A 17,752-nucleotide genomic window follows, 5' to 3' on the forward strand; every position below is an offset into this window, starting at 1 on the left:
CAGCAAAGCCCTCAGCCCCGTGCGGCTAGGTCTCGGTGAGAGGTGGCTTCGGGTGACACCCCAGTACCCCACGTCCTGCCCCCAGCCCTCACCCCCTTCCTCGATCAGTGAGAATCTCAGGAAAACACCCTAATTCAGTCCTTTCCCAAAGGATTTATTAAAACACAGAAAACCAAGACATACACACAGAGTACAAAGTGAAGGGGATGGTGTCAGCGACAGTCTCTGTCTTATGTCCCACAGGTCTTCCCGAGGGCCCGACAGGTCACCACTTACAGGGGCTCAGCTTCCAAAGCTCCAGCCCCACCCCCAGCGGGAACCCTCCCTGCTGAGACCCTCCCACTGGCTGGAAGTGTTCCCCGCCAAGATCTTGGCTGACCTGGGGCTGTCCCAAGGCAAGTGACCTGGCCCCACAGCTGGGCCAGATGCCATCTGGGGGCAGGTCTGCACCCCAATAGCCCCACTCTGATGCATGGGAAATGGGACCCTTCCCTCATCTCCAGGCTCAGGGCTCAGGCTCCTATCTCGATGTCAGGGGTTCAGGACACACGCACACACCCAATGGGCCCTTTCTGGGTTATCACACCTAAAAAAATACTTTGCTTAAAAAAAAATCTGAAAACAAAGGAAAAAATCCAAAACACAACACCAATGACTTTGGGCTGATATACCACAACCTGTAAACTTCCGGAAATAGAAAATGGGGCTGGAATCCAGTCCCTCGACGGAGGGCACAGGCGGAGGAGGGTACAGGCCGTAGGGGGGCCCTAGACCATGGCCACGCCAAGACCTCAGCTCCTGCGTCCCGCCCGAGGCCCTTCCCCTGCCACCATGCTCCGGGCTGCCTACTCCCAGGTCCCTGAGCCCACCCTCTCTCTACACAAGAGCCCTGGGACCCGACACCTACAAACCAGAGCAACAGGTGTCCCTGGGGCAAGCCCCCAACCTGGGCAGGGGACCCCCAGAGGATCCTGCCCTGGAAGGGGCCCCAACAAGCAGGAGGGTGGTGCCTGCACCAGCTGTGGTATCAGCAGGACCTTGGTCATAATTTGTAGAGAACAAAGGAGCTTCTGAAGGTGGCTTGCAGGGCGGGTCTCTTCACACAGAATCTTGGGATGTGCTTCCTTGTGTGCGTGTCTGTTGAGCATCCCACATGCCCTCTGGATACGGTCCATCCAACCCAAACTCCCCTCATCACCTGGGAGCCCAGCAGGTGATGCTTTCAGAGACCGGGGCCCAAAGGTGGTTCAACAGAAAGCCTACTTGGCACTGGTCTAAATAATAAGGTGGCTGCAAACAAAACTGCAGGCTGGCACTTTGGGATTCTGCTTGCACACGACAACCCTCATTCTGCCAGCAGCGAAAACCAAACCTAGCCTGAAGATGCCCAAGATGGTGGTGGACACCCGCACCCACCGCTTTGGTGGCAGATAACTGATAACTAAGGAGAAAACATTCTGAAGATTCTTTTGCCTCTCCCAAACCAGTCAACCAGAAACCGGCTCCTCACTGTGTCCACAGCACACCCTTCTGGGCGTCCGGGGTGCTGGTCATGGAGAGCAGAACCCATCCTGGGACCAGCAGTGCTGGGGGCCAGGCCGTCTGCTATGGTGAAAAGGGCAAAGGGGAGCCTGGCAAGGCCTGGGACGGGCATTGGGGACAAAGGAAGGCTCCCCGGGGAGGACGGGCTGAAAGGGGAGGGACAATGGGCCTCTGGGTTGGCGCAGTGGAGAATCAGACCCCTGTCCTGCTGCATGCCTCCCAGCCTGACACTTGAGACCATCCACTGTGGCCAGGGAAGGCTGGCACTGTTCCCAACAAGGCCAAACACAGGGCTGACAGCCGTCTGGGAGGGCAGCTTCTCAGGGCCCTGGGCGCAGGGGGGCTCGTGGCAGTCACCTCGCCTGTGGTCTGAGCCAGGAGCCTTTGCAGGGAGGCACTGACAAGGACACACATGCACGTGAACCACTGGACTGGAATGATCCCACCCTTCCCGGAAGGCGGGTCAGCCGCCGCTGCATGCATGTCCTGGAAACTTGCACGCCACTGCCAAGACACTCCCTGTTCTACCCACACACAATTGCGGGGCTCGGTTGGCCTTGGAGATTTTGATCAAGATAGAGTGTGGGGCTGCCAAGATGGAAGGGGCCTTGGGGGTCCAGCCCTCCAGGGTTCAGAAAGAACCATTTACAGATGAGGAGATCCAGGGCTCTATGAGGGCCGGCCAATCGCCCAACTGTCCCAAGACGAACCACCAAATCCTGGCTCCAATCCTGGCCCGGGGAGCTGAGCCCAGGCCCCTCTTGGCACCTCCAACCCCAGACCCAGCTTGCCTGTCACTCAAACAGGATTCTTACCCAGGGCACACACCCCGCCCCCCAGGGAGCCCAAGGCTCGGAAATCCCTTCCAGGCTGAGCTGGAGCCAGAGGGAGCATTGGACATGGGCCCAGGCCTGGCCCTCTCTCCCCACCCCCACACCTGGGGCCATTACAAGGCACCACCAGCTGGGTGGAGGGGCGCCAAGACCATGTTCCCAGCCAAACAGCCGACAGGATGCCTGCGGTGCTGTGGCAGGGAGGTATGGAGAGGCCATCAGGTCCAGTCCCCTGCCTCCAAGCAGAGCTCCCCACAAGGCACAGCGAGGGTAGCTATGGCCTTGCCCTGGGTGGCAAGTGCCTCAACAGGCCTCGCCACTGACAGGAGGGCAAGGAGAAGTCCAGGCTCCAGGGGGTGGCCTGCTTCCTCCATGTCTGCAGCCCATGAGACCACGCGGGGCAGGGTGTATCTGGAGGTGGGTGTGACGGACATCCCAGGGCACAGGGCAGGGCCAGGGGCTTCTGGGCCATCTTCAGTGCTGCTGTGACCTCTCTGCTGAGATGCTAACTACCACCTGTTCATAACCCCACCTGGCGGAGGCCGAGGTGAAGGCCTCACAGCCCCTGTGCCACCCACACACACAGGGCTCGTGCCCCACTCCAGGAGCACACCTGGGCCTGCCATAGGCCCTATGCTGGTGCCAACAGAGCCCCCTCCCCAAGGAGACCGCACATACCTGATGACTCCAGCCCTGGCAGGAAGGGGGTGGAATAAACACTCTGCTCTGACCCGGGCATCAGCCAGGTCTCCACCATTGTGCCAGGCAGCTGTCTGCCCCAACCCGCCTGGCCCTGGGGGGCCCCATGCATACAGGGGGCAGAGCAGAGGGCAGTCAGGCAGTGCACACGGGACTGGGTGCTGGGGACACAGCGAGGGCTACGGGGCAGACGCTGCATCCTCCCTGCTGGCCGAGTGCAGGAGCAGCAGCAGGGCTTCCAGGAGCTTCCCTCCTGTTGGAGCCCGTGCACAGACAGGGAGGTGGCACTGCAGGTGAGTCTCCTCCGCATATCGCTCAACTTTATCAAGACGAACTTGTTCAAGTCTTCAATAGGAAAGTGCAAAAGATGGACAAATAAATGAAATCTCCTCTAAGAAGTCGTTCTGGCAAAGGTGGCCCAGGGGCGCATCCCGTGGTGTGGGTGTGACGCTGTGTGGAACACTTGGGTTATGATGAGGTGGCACTTCCGGGTCCCGGGCCCCAGGTGATGGCATTCCCTTTCCATCTCAAGGTGGCAACAACTCCTAAAAAGGCTTTTCTCTCTTGTGGGGGTCAGGCAAGTGACCCGGCAGGCGTGGCTGCAAGAAGCAGATCACGGTGATGCTGTGGGTGGTCAGGTCTCCACTGGGGGGAGCACCCCACACCCTGGAGCCACCCCCCCCACTGCCTGTCACAGGCAGCTGCAAGCAGAGGGGGATGGATCCCTAGCCACGCCCGCCCAGCCACACCCACAGTACAGGAGAGCACTCTAGAAGTGGCGGCCTGAGGGGCAGCCATTCTGGAAACCACCTCCCCTCCTGCACCTCCACCCTAAAGTGCCAGACAGGGCTTGGTGGGGGCCAGGGGGAACTGGCAGTTCCTCAGAAATAAGCTCCCCGCTCCTAGCCAGTAACACTTACAACCCCCCAACCCGGAGCCACCTTCCTGGTCCTAGGCAGGGACTGGGGTAAGACAAGAGGTGATATCCTAGGGTACCACAGCCCCCAGCAGGACACACAGGCAGGACAGTGGAGACAGGGTTCCCAGCTGGGGGTGATGGCCTCTGACTCACTGCCACAGACACACGTGTCCACAGAGGAGCACGCCCAAGTGCACCCACCCTTCGTGTCCCACTTCCCAGCCTCGCAGGGAAGTGTCTGGAAGCCTGGGAAGACATGCTGGCCCCGAGACGGTCCACAGGGCAGAGGGGGCTGGGGCAGGAGGCGCCAGGAAAGTGTGTGGGACCCTCGGAGCCCAAGAAGGCAGTGAGGACCCCAAGGCTCGGGGAGCACGAATCAGTCACGTGGACCAGGGCTGATTCTGATTAGGCCTGACCTGCAGAGCCAAGGGAGGGACAAGGGCCAGTGGAGAATCCACAGGTGGCCTTACCTCCGCTGGAAATGAGCGCTGCAACAGAGGGGAGTCGCGGGGACGGCTAGATATCTGTCAGAAACAGAGAAAACCTTGGCTTGCCCGGGGCGGTGAAGGGCAGGCGGGGCCCGCGGGTGCCCCTGTACATGCTGCCCGGAAGCAGACGGGCACCTACCGGTCACATAGGGCCCCAGGGGCATCTGGTTGTAGTTGACAATCCCTCCCGGTCCAGGGCCCCGGAAGTTGGGCCCAAAGTTGTTGTTGTACATCTGGGAGGAGCCGAAAGAGCCCTGGAGGCAAGGACTCAGGTTTAAAGGTCGCAGTCCCACACCGCGGACCCAAGCCCCAGCCCAGGGCGCCCAGGACGTGCCTGACGGGGTCTCAGGCTCAGGGCCCGCAGGCAGAACCTGACCTGCTGGATGGTGGGGTCACCGGCTCTGTTGGTCAGTCGGCTGAGGATGCTGCGCTCCGACATCTGGAGGCGGGCGGCCACCGGGGGAATGCGGGACAGCATGGAGGGCAGGCGCGTCACGTCCGCCTTCATGTCACTCAGCAGCTCCTCCAGCTGGTTCAAGACTGAGGAGGAAGGGTACCGGAGGGGAGAGGCTGTGACGCAGGTGGCGCAGGCTGGTGCTTATTTACAAGGGTGTGTTACTGCACTCTCCCGGCAGCAGACACCAGGGGGCGCTCCTCACCGGGCCCGAGATGCCACCTGGGAGAAGAATGGGGTTTCCCAAAGAACTTCTCCTAGGCGTCTGCAGGCTGCAGAAATGAGGGCCAGAAACTCCAAGCCAATGCTGGACTTCCCTCCAGGCCCTCAGCCAGCCTCCCGGCTCCCAGGGAGGCCTGCAGCCCCTGCCCACCACTGGGGACAGGGTGGAGGGCTCACAGGCAGAGCTGCCTCAGGAAACATCTCCCACACAGAGCAGGGCCAGGGAGGCCAGGGAGGCCCTCCCCGCAACCAGCCTTGGGGCTTCCTGAAGATTTGGATCACAGGGGTCAAAGGTCTGAATCGGGAAGTCTTGGGCTATGCCTTCACCTCCCTGAGTTTCAATGTCCCCATCTTGAAAACGGGATAATAAACCTCCCCACTGAAGGACATCACCGGGATTACAGAGATCGTGCATTTAAGGCATGCCGTCAGGACTTGAGGGAATGGACTACAGACTGTCCCATCCTGGCCAGGAGGCTCCGGCCTCCGGGCTGCCATTCTGTCTCCAGTCCTAGGCCCCATCAGCGCCCTCATCTACAGCCAAGGATCCCCTGGGCAGGAGGAGGGCAGCAGGACGGCAGGCGGGCCAGATTTGGGGAGCAGGGTGACTCACCTTTGTGCAGGACAGCGTTGGCCGGCTTGTTCCCAGCGAGGGACTCCTTGGACAAGTGCTGGTGGCTCTCGGCGAGGCACTCCACCTCGGCTAGGCGAGCATTGAGGGCCATGGCTGGGTGGTTGGGGTCCTGGGTCATGTTGAGGTACGCGGCCCTCCGGAGCTGCTCCTCTATGACCAGCGCCTGCTCCAGCAGCTGGAGGGCGGGGGTCACTGAGGGTTGGCCTCGCCCCCTTCTCCACCACCCCCCACCCCAGGCCAAGGCTCTGGGCAGAAAGAAAGGAGGAAGGAGACGTTCCCACCCAGAAGGCCATTGTCATCTGATCCTGGCCACCTCCTGAGCACTCACCCAGCTGGATTCTCTGCACCTATCACCCAGGGCACCAACACTCGCCCAGTGGGGTCAGTCGGACCCAGGGCAAAGACCCAGCACCCGGTTTGCTGACTAAATTACTCCCCTGTGTGCACAGCCTGGCCCGCTCCCAGATATAGGCAGAGGGGTCACTGCTCACTAGCTCCTTTGCCCCAGGTCCTCGTGTATCCTGCCCCTCTTGCAGCCCCTGCCACCAAAGGCCTGCCATGGACTGACCTTGAACCTGCGGGCCAGGAACTTGTTCTTCATCTCCAGGTAGTTGCCCTTGTGGGTCTCAGACTTGAACGGCTCGTTGAGGATCACGTACCTCGGGTCATTCTGGATGTCCTGCCAGCGAGCGTAGCCATGCCTGGGTGGGCACCGTTAAGGGCAAACCTGGCCAGAGGCAGGAGGCGGGGGCGAGGCCAGTGTGTGTTCAGCATCCTGACAGCGTGCTCTCAGGCAACTCGCTAACCTTGGCTCCAGGATGAGTGTGGTGATAACGTGTGACAACTAGTAGACACTGACAGGCTCCCCCCGGGGCCCAGACAGCACTGAGGCTTCACAGGATTAACTCCGTTACCCACACTCAAGTCCTAACCTCAATACCTGTGACAGACCTCATTCGGAATAGGGTCTTTGAAAGTGTACTCAAGTTGAGAAAGGGTCATACTGGGGCCGGCCGGATGACTCAGTTGGTTAAAACACGAGCTCTTAACAAGAAGGTTGCTGGTTCAATTCCCGCGTAGGATGGTGGGCTGTGCCTTCCACAACTAGATTGAAAACAATGAGCTCCCACTGAGCTGCCGGAGGGGCACATGGATGGCTCAGTTGGTTAGAGCGCAACCTTTTTACAACAAGGTTGCCAGTTCAATTCCCACATGGGATGGTGGGCTGTGCCCCCCCGCAACTAGATTGAAAACGGTGACTGGTCTTGGAGCGGAGTTGTGTCCTCCACAGCTAGACTGAAGGACAACGACTTGGAGCTGATGGGCCCTGGAGAAACACACTGTTCCCCAATATTCCCCAGTGAAAATTAAAAAAAAAAAAAAACTCCTTCGCTTTTTTTAAAAAAAAGAAAGGGTCATACTGGTTAGGGCGGGCGCTGATCCAGTGAGTAGTATCCTTATGAGGGGAAATTTGGTCACACACACCAGGAAGAAGACCATGTGAAACAGAGACAGAGATTGGGGTGATGCAGCTATAAACGAAGAGACCCCAAGGATGAATGGCCAGCACCAGAAGCTGGGGAGAAGCAAGGAAGGATCCTTCCCTAAAGTTCCAGAGGGAACAGGAGACACGATAAAATGATCTTGCCCAGGTCCCACAGTTATGAGAGGCAGAGTCAGGATGTGAACCCAGGCTCTATACCTTAGCCTCCATGACAGGATCAGGGAACTATGGCCCACAGCCTGCTTTTGTAAATAAAGTTTTATTGGAACACAGCCCAGTACTGTCTGGGGCTATTTTTGCTACCACGGCAGAGTGGAGTGGTCACTCTGCAAACCCTAAAACATTCACTCTCTGGCCACTCGCAGGAATGGTCTACCAACCCCCATCCACAAAACCCCGCCTCTCGTTACGATAGCCAGCCCCCCTCAAGGCTGTCATGAAGGCCAACTTTGCTGGGGGGGTCTCCTGAGTTAACTGTGTGGCCCTCTCCTTGCCTCTGGGAGGTCTGTGCTGAAATGTCACCTGCTCTGACCATCCTACTGGAAATGCAACCCCTGCCCCCAAAGCTCCCTGTGCCTCGTCCCTGCTCTATCACGTCCCATTGAACCCTCATTTTGCTAACTTCTGGTGCTCACCATCTACCCCCCATAGGATGGGAAGTCCAGGTAGACCAGGACTGGGGGCTGTTTAGTTCACAGCTGCATCCTCCATGCCTGGCACCTGATGGATGATCGATAAAGACTGAAGATTGAATGAGTGAGCGAGTGAAGGAAGGAAGGAAGGAAAGCCCTTGTAAACAGTGAAGCACCCTTTAGGGGGTCATTACTGGGAGGAGGTGAGGTCTGTGTCGTGTAGGAGGAGGGAGCATTTGCTGTGGAGCCAGATGGATGCGCTGTAACTTATTAGCCGTGTGTTCCTGGGCGAGTCACTTGGCCTCCCTGAGCATTCGTTTCCTCCTCTGTATAACGGGGATCATAGCAGTGCCCCTTCTGGAAAGCTGCTGTGAGCATGGAGCGAGTACTGAGGGTAAAGGGTCAAGCTGCTGCAATTGTCATTGTCATCACCAGGAAAGGGTCCTGGGCACCTGGTCAGGAGCAATGGCTCCTGACTCCTCACCCCACACGCCCCACGTCCCTCCCTCCCTGAGATCCACAGAGGAACAGGCCAGAGTCCTGCCCAGCCTGGCTTGGCCAAGGATACGTCACAATGCCTGCCAGCAGCCAGTAGTCATGGCGCCGGTGCCAGATGTCGTAGATTTTCCCGGAGGTCACAGCGGCACGTTCCTCATTCTGCCACAGTGTGTGCAGCTCTAGGAAGCCACCAAGGGGAGCAGAATGAGGTGCCCCAGCCCCTCCCAGGGGTGGGTCTAGCACAGCCTCTCCCTCTCTACCTGCCATCTTCCCACCCCTGGAGGCTCAGTTCCAGTGTCACTAAGAAAGGTTATACAGTAGATGTTTATCAACCATTCACACTTTAGTATAAAACGACCACCTGCCCAGACTCCCAGGACCCACACAGACAGGAAGCCTGTGACCCCAGCCACCCCAGCTCTCGGCCCACCAGCGCACCCCAATACCTGTGAAACCCCCATCTGCGATGTTGAACATGAATTTGAACTTTCCATTCTTATCTTCCTTCTTCCCCTCTTCATCTTCCTCTTTGTCACCATTTTGCTGCGTTTCAATGGGCTCCTTCTCTTCAGCTTTGGTATCATCTGTGGCAGGACAGACCCACATTCATTCATCCATCCAAAAGGCACTGCCCAGGGGCCTCTCTCTGCCAAGTGCTGGGGCCCCAAAGGCAAGTGGGAAACACATCTCTCCATCTTCCAGGGGCTAACTGCCAGGGGATTTTAAACGGACACCCGAGTAGCTCCCTCTCTCCGTATGCGTAGGTAAAGCTGGCTCCCAGCCCAGGTGCCCCTTCCCCACCAAGTAAGGAACACCGGGAACAAGGGGAGAGCACTGTGAAAAGTGCTGCCTAAGTTCAAGGAAGGTAGCTTTCGGGGTCTGATTGGAGGATGGTCATTCCAGAACATTCCAGCACCTAGAGGCACACAAGGCTTCCAGCTGAGCCCCAAATGCTCCAGGCCAAGCTCTAAGGCCAGCTCTCCTTCCTCCTGGAGTTGACTGGGGCCACAGGAGGGGTCAGGACAGGGAGGTGGGGGTCTGTCCCCTAAAGGGCTGGCAAGTGCAGATTCCCACCCATTAGCTCCAATCAGGGCCTAGGGCCGAGGAGATGGTGCCCAGGAGACTGCAGGAGGCCCAGCATGGTCCAGATGGCACCCCCAAGAAACCAAGGGACACAGGACAGAGCATACGCAAGAGCCCCAAACCTGGCCTGAAATCGCTGTCATCCCCTCTGCTGTGAATCAAGCTTAGCTCCAGCTTGTCCAGAATTTTCTCCTTCTCTGGAAACATCTCTTCTGCAAGACAAAGGGTATTTGTGAGGTTGGGAGGGGTCCCAGAAGGGGAGAGGGGACTCCGGGCTGGTGGTTTTCCAACTCTGCTTTAGCCATGCACAGAACACTACCCATCATTTTACTCGAGAGTCCAACAGGTGCCATCAAGGAGAGCACCCCCACCACCCATCATCACCCTACCTCTTCTCTTTCACCCCCATTCCAGCAGCATCCCCTCCCCAAACTCCTCAAGGCATCGTCTCAAAATCCTCCCTACCACAATGATAACCAGAGCACTGGAAGTTCTGGCAACGTGGTAGGCTTCTGTTAACACAGAACCTTCTTACAAATACCCAGAAATATCAGGCAAACTCTATCACACTGAACACATGCACATGTGAGTTCCCAAGAAGAAAAGGAAAACTGTCAGGTGCCATAAATGAAGGGAAAGTAAAAGCTCAAGAAGCAGAAGCCGGGCCCAGGCAGGGGTGAATGGGTACCAGGAAGAGATCTGGAGGGTTCGGCTGTGTCTCGACACCCAGACAGGAAGGAGGAGGCCTCAAGCCCCAGAGACGCAGACAACTGGAATTAAACCAACACCCTCCAACTACTGAGCTCTCTGCGAGAGAAAGTTCTGCCCACCAGCCCACGGCCACGCGGAGGAGCCTGGATCCCATGTGGAATCTAGGGGCATGACGTTTCCAATGAGGGCTCCAAACCCAACACAAAGGTCATGCGAGCTGTGGAATGTGAGCTGTCCCCACCACAAGCAGAGAGAGTGCCATAAACATTGGTCCCAGACCAGCAAAACCACCAGTGAGATCGGTGGGACCAGGGCTCCTGGAAACGGGGGTGGGTGGGAGGGTAAGCCATTCCCACTACCCAGGTGACATGGGATCCCATAGATAAAAACAATTCCTGATGAAGATGCACCCAACCAAAACTTAGAAAACAATTATCCACCTGCCAGAGAGAGAAACAGGAAGAAAATCCACAAGAAAAACAAGACTCAGGACTGTGGACGAGCTGGATTCTACTCCTGTGAGCACGTCATGTGTGGGGCACAGGGAACCTTAAAAGAGGGAGATTATCTGGGTGGTCCTGACCTCATCACACCAGCCCTTTAAAAGCAGGGTTTTTGATGGAAGGAGAACTGACTCTGGGTGGTGAACACACAATGTAATTTATAGATGATGTGATACAGAGTTGCACACCTGAAATCTACGTAATTTTACTAACAATTGTCACCCCAATAAATTTAAAAAATAATAATAAAAAAAATAAAATAGGGCAAAGAAAATAAAGAATTAATCATAACCCTAAAAAAAAAAAAAAAAAAAAGCAGGGTTTTCTCAGACCAGTCACAGAAAAAGACATCAGAGATTCAAAGCATGAAGGCAGCCGGCGTACCATTCCTGGCTTGAAGATGGAGTGGGCCCATAGCAAGGAATATGGGCAGCTTCTAGGTGCAGAGAACAGCCCTCAGCTGACAGCCAGCAAGGAAATGAGGCCTCAGTCCTCCAACCCCAAAGAGCTGAAGTCAACCAACAACAAGAATGGGCTTGGAAGTCAATTTTACCTCCAGCCTCCAGACGAGAACTTGATTTCAGTCTTACAAGACCCTTAGCAGAGAACCCAGACATACCACGCCAGGCTTCTGACTCACAAATCTCTGAACTAACAAATGGGTGTTGTTTTACACTGCTAAATTTGTAATACTTTGGTTAGCAGCCATAGAAAATAAGACAGATGGGTAGATTAAAAACAGCTAGATAAAGAAAGTGCAAACTGAAGCTAGATCTGAAGATGACTCCAAAAGCCTTGCAGAGAGAGAGAGAGGGAACAAAAAAAGAAGCACAAGCCATGACAGACACATCAGCCCATCTTTTGCTAACTTTTACCTGCTTTCTTTTCTTCAGTGCATTTGGCGCCTGTTGTCAAACAAGACATACTTCTGTTTATTGTCGTTTGCCCATCTCCCCACTAGAATCCAATTCCATGTGATGGCTTTGCTCGTTGGGTTCATTTTTGTGCCCCCAAAGTCTAAGACAGCACCCAACACACAGCAGGCCTTCCATAAACATGGGCTGGATGAATGAATGAAGGAATCAATGAGTAATCGGAATGCCAGGAAAAAACAATGGGACAAAGTAATATTCAAAGAGCAACGGACTGAGAATCTGCCTGTAATCAATGAAAGACAATAATAAGAATCACAGTCGCAAGCAGGATAAAACAAATTCATTTCAGTGAGAGTGTACATCACCAAAGACAAGCAGACTATCTTACAAGTAGTCTTTCAACTAATATAAAATAATATTGAACGTCAACTATAATTGAAAAATAAATAAAAATACCTAAATAAAAAAAAAGTGGTCTTTCAATGTTAGAAAAGATAGAAAAGGCAGATTTCCTAAAGGAGCAACAATTACCCTTGGAGCAGTCTTTCACAGCAGTGTAATAGAAGCCAGAATACAAAAGGAAGAACATTTTCAGTGGTGAGGGGATAACCCTAGCCCGCCTCGAATTTTGCTAACTATTACTCAAGAGTAAAGGAAAAATAACACACAATGAGAAAATCTGCCCTTTACAGCAATTTGCTAAAAGCACCAAGGGTGTACTTTAGGAAGAAGGACATTGAACAAAGCAATGATGAACAAATTAGCAAACACAAAACTGCTAAGAATGTGGGAAGATCTCAATAAGGATTAAAGATTTAGGAATAAGCATAATAACAAATTTAGGGAATTAAAACAAATTGAAATGAAAATACTGGGCAACAGCACTTGGAAGAAGGGAAGAAGGAAAGGAAATGGGTTAGAACTGAAGTTGTCTACAGTCCTGACAGTATTCAGAAGGGATACATGCAAAAAATTCAGAATTACAAAATAGAATTGACTATAAACTTTCCAAAGGAGTTGAGGGGGAAAAGGTAAACATAAAGAAAATTTGATCAATCCAAGAGATGGCAGGAAAAGGGGGGGGGGAAGAAAAGGCAAGAGTAATAATATAAAGCACAAAATAAGACAGTAAAAATTTATCCAAATATCCAGCTATTACAATAAATGTAAAGAGATTAAACTTCCCAGCTTAAAAGTAGAGATTCTATGATTAAAAATAACAAACTGTTTACAAGAAATATACCTATAACATTATTACACAGATAGATTATAGGTGAAGGAATGGAAGAAAATACTTGCAAATCATATCTCTGATAAGATACATGTATCTATAAAGAACTCTTACAACTCAAAACTGAAAAGACAAATAGTCTAATTTTAAAATGGGCAGAGAATCTGAAAAGACATTTTTCCAACAAAGATATACACAAATGGCCAATAAGCACATGAAAAGATATTCAACATCTTTATGCATAAGGGAAATACAAATCAAAACCACAATGAGATACTACTTCTCAACCACTAGGATGGTTATAATAAAAAAGACAGATAATAAGTGTTGGCGAGAATGTTGAGAAATTGGAACCTCACACATTGCTGGTGAGAATGTAAAACTGCTATAGTGCAGCTGCTATAGAAAACAATCAAAATATTAAACATAGAGTCACCATACTATCCAACAATCCCACTTCTAGGTATATACCCAAAGAACTGAAACCTATGTCCACACAAAAACATGTACACAAATGTTCACAGAAGCATTACTCACAATAGCCAAAACCTCAGAAACAACCCAAATGTCCATCAGCTGACAAATGGATAAATAAAATGTGGTATAACCATACAGTAGAAGGTTATTCCACCATAAAAAGAAATGAAGTACCAATACATGCCACACCATGGATGAACCTTGAAAACATTATGCTAAGGGAGAGGAGCCAGATACAAAAGGGCATACATCTTATAATTCCATCTATATGAAATGTCCAGAATAGGCAAATCCATAGAGACAGAAAGTAGATTACTGTTTCCAGGGCTGGTGGGAGGAGGAAATGGAGAATGACTGCTAGTGGGTACGGGGTTTCTTTTGGGAGTGATGGAAATGTTCTAAAATTCATTTTGCTGATGGTTACACAACTCTGTGAATATACTAAGAACAACTGAATGGTACATTTTAAATGGGTCAAGTGTATGATATATGGATTATATAGTAATAAAGTTAATATAACATAATGTAATACAATACAATACAATATGAGATATATATATATATATATATATATATATACACTTTTTAACTATAGGGCGAGAAACAGATATACTGAGTGTATATCAAACAAAAGTAAGATTAATCCAAATCAGCCTAAATAAACCTTAAAGTAAAAAGTATCAGGATGGAAAAGAAGGTCATTACATAATAATTAGAGGCACACTTCATCAGAAAAATATAAAAATCCTGAACCAATATGCACCTAATAACCGAGTCTCAAACAATATGAAGCAAAATCTGGCTTTACAAGGAGAATGAGACTAATCCACAACCATAGTGAGAGATTTTAACACAAGCCTCTCAGACATGACTGAACAATGCAAATCAAAAATGAGTAAGTATATAAAAAATTTGAACGACATAATTAACAAATATTATCTAATGACCATATTTGGAACCTTACACCCCAAAATCAGAGAACAGGTGTTCTTTCAAGCACACATGAGCATTTACAAAATCTGACCACATTAAGCCAGAAAGCAGGTTTCGACAATATCATATAGCAACAGTCTCATACAGACTCACGTTTCCAGACCACAATGCAAACTGAGTTAGAAATCACTAAGAAAAAGAAAGCCCACTAACCCCCAAACTGTGTACCTCGGAAAAGTGACAGCGGAGAGCTGAGTCCCTGGCTCTCCCCTCATCCTGGGGCCTCTGGGGCTAGGACAGAGCAGTGCACCGTCCCCCACTCGGCCAGGGGGAGACGGAATGAGGCACAGCCTGGCCAGCCTTCCCTGGCCCAGGGCTGAGGAAGGCAGAGACTACACTTGGGTGGGTGCCCGAGGAAAGCCCGCACCTTTTGGCAGCTGCTCTGGGGACAGCTGGGCCTTCTCCATCTCCTGCAGTCGCTCCTCTCGGGCCCTCTCCTTGCCTTCTGAGCTCTCGTGTTTTTCCTCATCTTCCACTCTGTCCAGGGCAGTTGGCAGGACCTACGGAAGACAGGCCAGGGTAGTTGCAGGGCCTGGGGCCTCAATAGGAATGAAAGGCAGGGAACCAGCCCTGGGCTGGGAACCCACCCTCCTGGTTCCCATCGCTGCTCCCACTCTGTATCCCCAGACCCAGAGGTCTAACCTTGAAGCCAGAAGTTCTGGGTGAGACCTGAGAAGGCCCCCAGACCCAACCCCCGCCTCACATCCACCAGGGACCCAAATACCAGCATCTTCCAGACCTGGATTTCTGGGGGCTTCTTTGGCTTCTGCACCCCCAGCTCCTTCTCATCCATGTAGCCCAGCTGGGTTTCCATTTTGTCTGAAAGATCAAGGAAGACATGAGACAGTTGGGCTCAGGCAGGGAGCAGGGAGAGGGCAGGAAGTGGATGCCAGAGAGGACAGGTAGGGTCTGGCCTTCAGGAGGCCCCGTCTGGGCCAGGCACCTCCAGGAGAAGGACAGAACCCCCAGGTGAGCCAGAGACCCGACGCGAGGCCTGCAATGTGGGGATCGGGCCGACAGGACAAGGCTGGACACCCAGGGGGCCTCCCGTCTGGAAGCAAGATGGGTGCAGGCCTGGACTGGGAGCCAGGATCCCGGGTGAGCCCGACTTTCAGGCCAGCTGATTGGCCATGTGTCTCCTCCACCCCAAACCAGTTCCCAACAAACTGCCAAGTGCCAATGGCTCGTGTGCTCCAAGCAGCCCTGGAAGGTGGGCACGACCCCACCCATATCACAGAGAAGAAAATAGGGCTTACAGGGCATGACTTGCCCGAGGTTACACAGGGAGGGCCGGGAAGCAAACCCAGCAGTGCCCACCTCCAGAGGGCATACTGTGCCCAGAAGCAGGATGTCCTCCCAGGCTCCAAACCTCTCAGGGCCTCATCTGTCACCTGGGGGAGGTAGGTCTGCCCCAGCCAGAGAGGTCCTTTGCCTATATAAATACATGGATCACTAATAAGACACTTGGAGACAAATAACCCAAATAAAGATGGGCGAAAGATTTAAAAAGACCTTTCTCCAAAGACGTATGAATGGCCCATTTGTACATAGGAAGATGCTCACTGCCTCCGCCTTCAGAAAAATGCAAAGCCAAACCACAATGAGAACCACTTCCTACCCACTAAGACGGCCTGAAGCAAAAGTCAAGATCACAAGTGCTGGAGAAGATGTGGAGAAATGGGAACCCTCAGACACTGAGACAGTAAAAGGGTGTGGTCACTGTGAAAACCAGTTTGGCACTTCCTCAAAAACTTATACCGTGTGACCCAGCAATTCCACTCCTCGCTCCCGACCCAAGAGAAAAGAAAACCCACGTCCACGTAAAAACTTGAACACCAATGTTCATAGCAACATTATTCACAAGAGCCAGAAAGAAGAAACAACCCATCGGCTGATGAAGGGATGAACAAAATGAGGCATACACGCAAAATGGAGTGTTACTCAGCCATAAAAAGGAACGCAGCACTGACACACACTACAGCACGGACGGACCTTGAAAACATGGTGCTGAGGAACAGAAGCCAGTCACAAAGACCAGCTACCGTGTTTCCCCGAAAATAAGACCTAACCGGAAAATAAGCCCCAGCATGATTTTTCAGGAGGACATCCCTTGAACATAATGTGTCTTTTGGAGCAAAAATTAATGTAAGACCCGGTCTTATTTTCAGGGAAACACGGTAGCTGGTGTATGATTTCATTTACATGAAATGCCCAGAACAGACAAATTCATAGACACAGAAAGTAGATTAGTGGTTGCCAGGGCCTTGGGGGCTGGGGGAAGGAGATATGGGGAGTCACCGCTAACAGGTACATGTGTCTTTGGGGGGTGATGAAAATGTTCTGGAATTAGATAGAAGCAATGGCAGCAGATTCCTGTGAATATACTAGAAACCACCAAATAGTACACTTTTAAAGACTGAATGTTGTGGTACGTGAATAATATCTCAAAGCTGTCATTGAAAAGAAAAAGTCTCAGCAGAGCAGCACTTCTGCAGGCAGAAGCTCCAGGGGGAAGGGAGTCTGCCCTTTGCGGGGTGTGCAGAGGACTCAGGGTCTCCTAGGGCCTTGCCGCCTCCCACGACCCAGGTGCCAGGCCCCACTTCTCCGAGTCCAGACCTGGCAGGCCCAGTGGGGTGGGCAAGAGGTGAGCAGGGCTGGCAGGCACTGGCGTGTTGGGATCCGAGGAGATGGCCTCGCCCGGCTTCTTGCCCTCGGGTCCCTCAGGAATCAAGTCCGGGGTGCTATACTTCCCATTGACGTGCTCAAACTCCTGAACCTGGTCCGGTGGGAGAGTAGGAGGGAGGAAAGCGGTCACAGTTCAGTTGTGAGGGCCTCAGAGCTGCCAGTGGGACTGGGGGTGTCCCAGGCTTGGGGTAGATGCCACCTCTGCATGAGGCTGGCCAAGCCAGATGTACTTTTGACCACAACCCATATTCCAGACCCCACCCCAATCCGTTTCCCTGTGTCCTCTGCCTTGTGGCCCGTCATCCTGGCCTCCAGCCCCTCCCCGCAATCCCCATCCAGAGAGGCGTTGGGGGCCGGTCCCTCTGGCCTGGCTCAGACCCCGGGCAGCTGTGTGGCCCAGCACTTGTCCTCTGCCCACTGACCCCCTGCAGGAGCACGCCAGGGCCGCGGGAATCTGCCAGGGAGGGCCCGGATAAGGTCGACTCACCCACCTTCTTCCTAACTAGTGACATGACTCCGATGCGAGTGAGCACGTGCTGCCGCGAGAGGCCCTCCCGGGGCACGCCGTCCGCGAAGGTCTCCGCGCCGTCAGCCCCCGGCTCACACAGGTGCCGCATGAAGAGGGACACATAGGCTCTGGGGTGGGGGGGACTGGGGCTCAGGGAGTGGGGGGGCAAGGACCCTCTATGAGGGCTGGCAGGACCCCCGGGGACCTCCTGGCTGGGATTGTCATCCATCACCTGCCTCCCAAGTGAGACCCCCAGGGAAG

At 53.1% G+C, this 17,752-nt stretch overlaps 1 protein-coding gene across 1 annotated transcript in view; it reads right to left on the reverse strand.

Annotated features, from left to right (window-relative positions):
• Positions 1–138: 138 nt before the first annotated feature.
• Positions 139–17,752, reverse strand: part of CHD5 (chromodomain helicase DNA binding protein 5) — a 62,989-nt gene continuing 45,375 nt past the window's right edge. Inside the window, exons 30-42 of the mRNA XM_033115255.1 lie at positions 17,475–17,619; positions 16,915–17,074; positions 15,038–15,117; positions 14,666–14,798; positions 9,631–9,720; positions 8,872–9,009; positions 8,496–8,604; positions 6,360–6,492; positions 5,771–5,966; positions 4,858–5,021; positions 4,621–4,735; positions 4,464–4,517; positions 139–3,673 (exon numbers count right to left, since the gene is read on the reverse strand). Coding sequence (XP_032971146.1) covers positions 4,510–4,517; positions 4,621–4,735; positions 4,858–5,021; positions 5,771–5,966; positions 6,360–6,492; positions 8,496–8,604; positions 8,872–9,009; positions 9,631–9,720; positions 14,666–14,798; positions 15,038–15,117; positions 16,915–17,074; positions 17,475–17,619 — 1,471 coding nt within the window. The 3' untranslated portion in view covers positions 139–3,673; positions 4,464–4,509. The remainder of the gene's footprint in view (positions 3,674–4,463; positions 4,518–4,620; positions 4,736–4,857; positions 5,022–5,770; positions 5,967–6,359; positions 6,493–8,495; positions 8,605–8,871; positions 9,010–9,630; positions 9,721–14,665; positions 14,799–15,037; positions 15,118–16,914; positions 17,075–17,474; positions 17,620–17,752) is intronic.

This window comes from Rhinolophus ferrumequinum, chromosome 9 (assembly GCF_004115265.2).
Source record: "Rhinolophus ferrumequinum isolate MPI-CBG mRhiFer1 chromosome 9, mRhiFer1_v1.p, whole genome shotgun sequence".
Taxonomy (NCBI): domain Eukaryota; kingdom Metazoa; phylum Chordata; class Mammalia; order Chiroptera; family Rhinolophidae; genus Rhinolophus; species Rhinolophus ferrumequinum.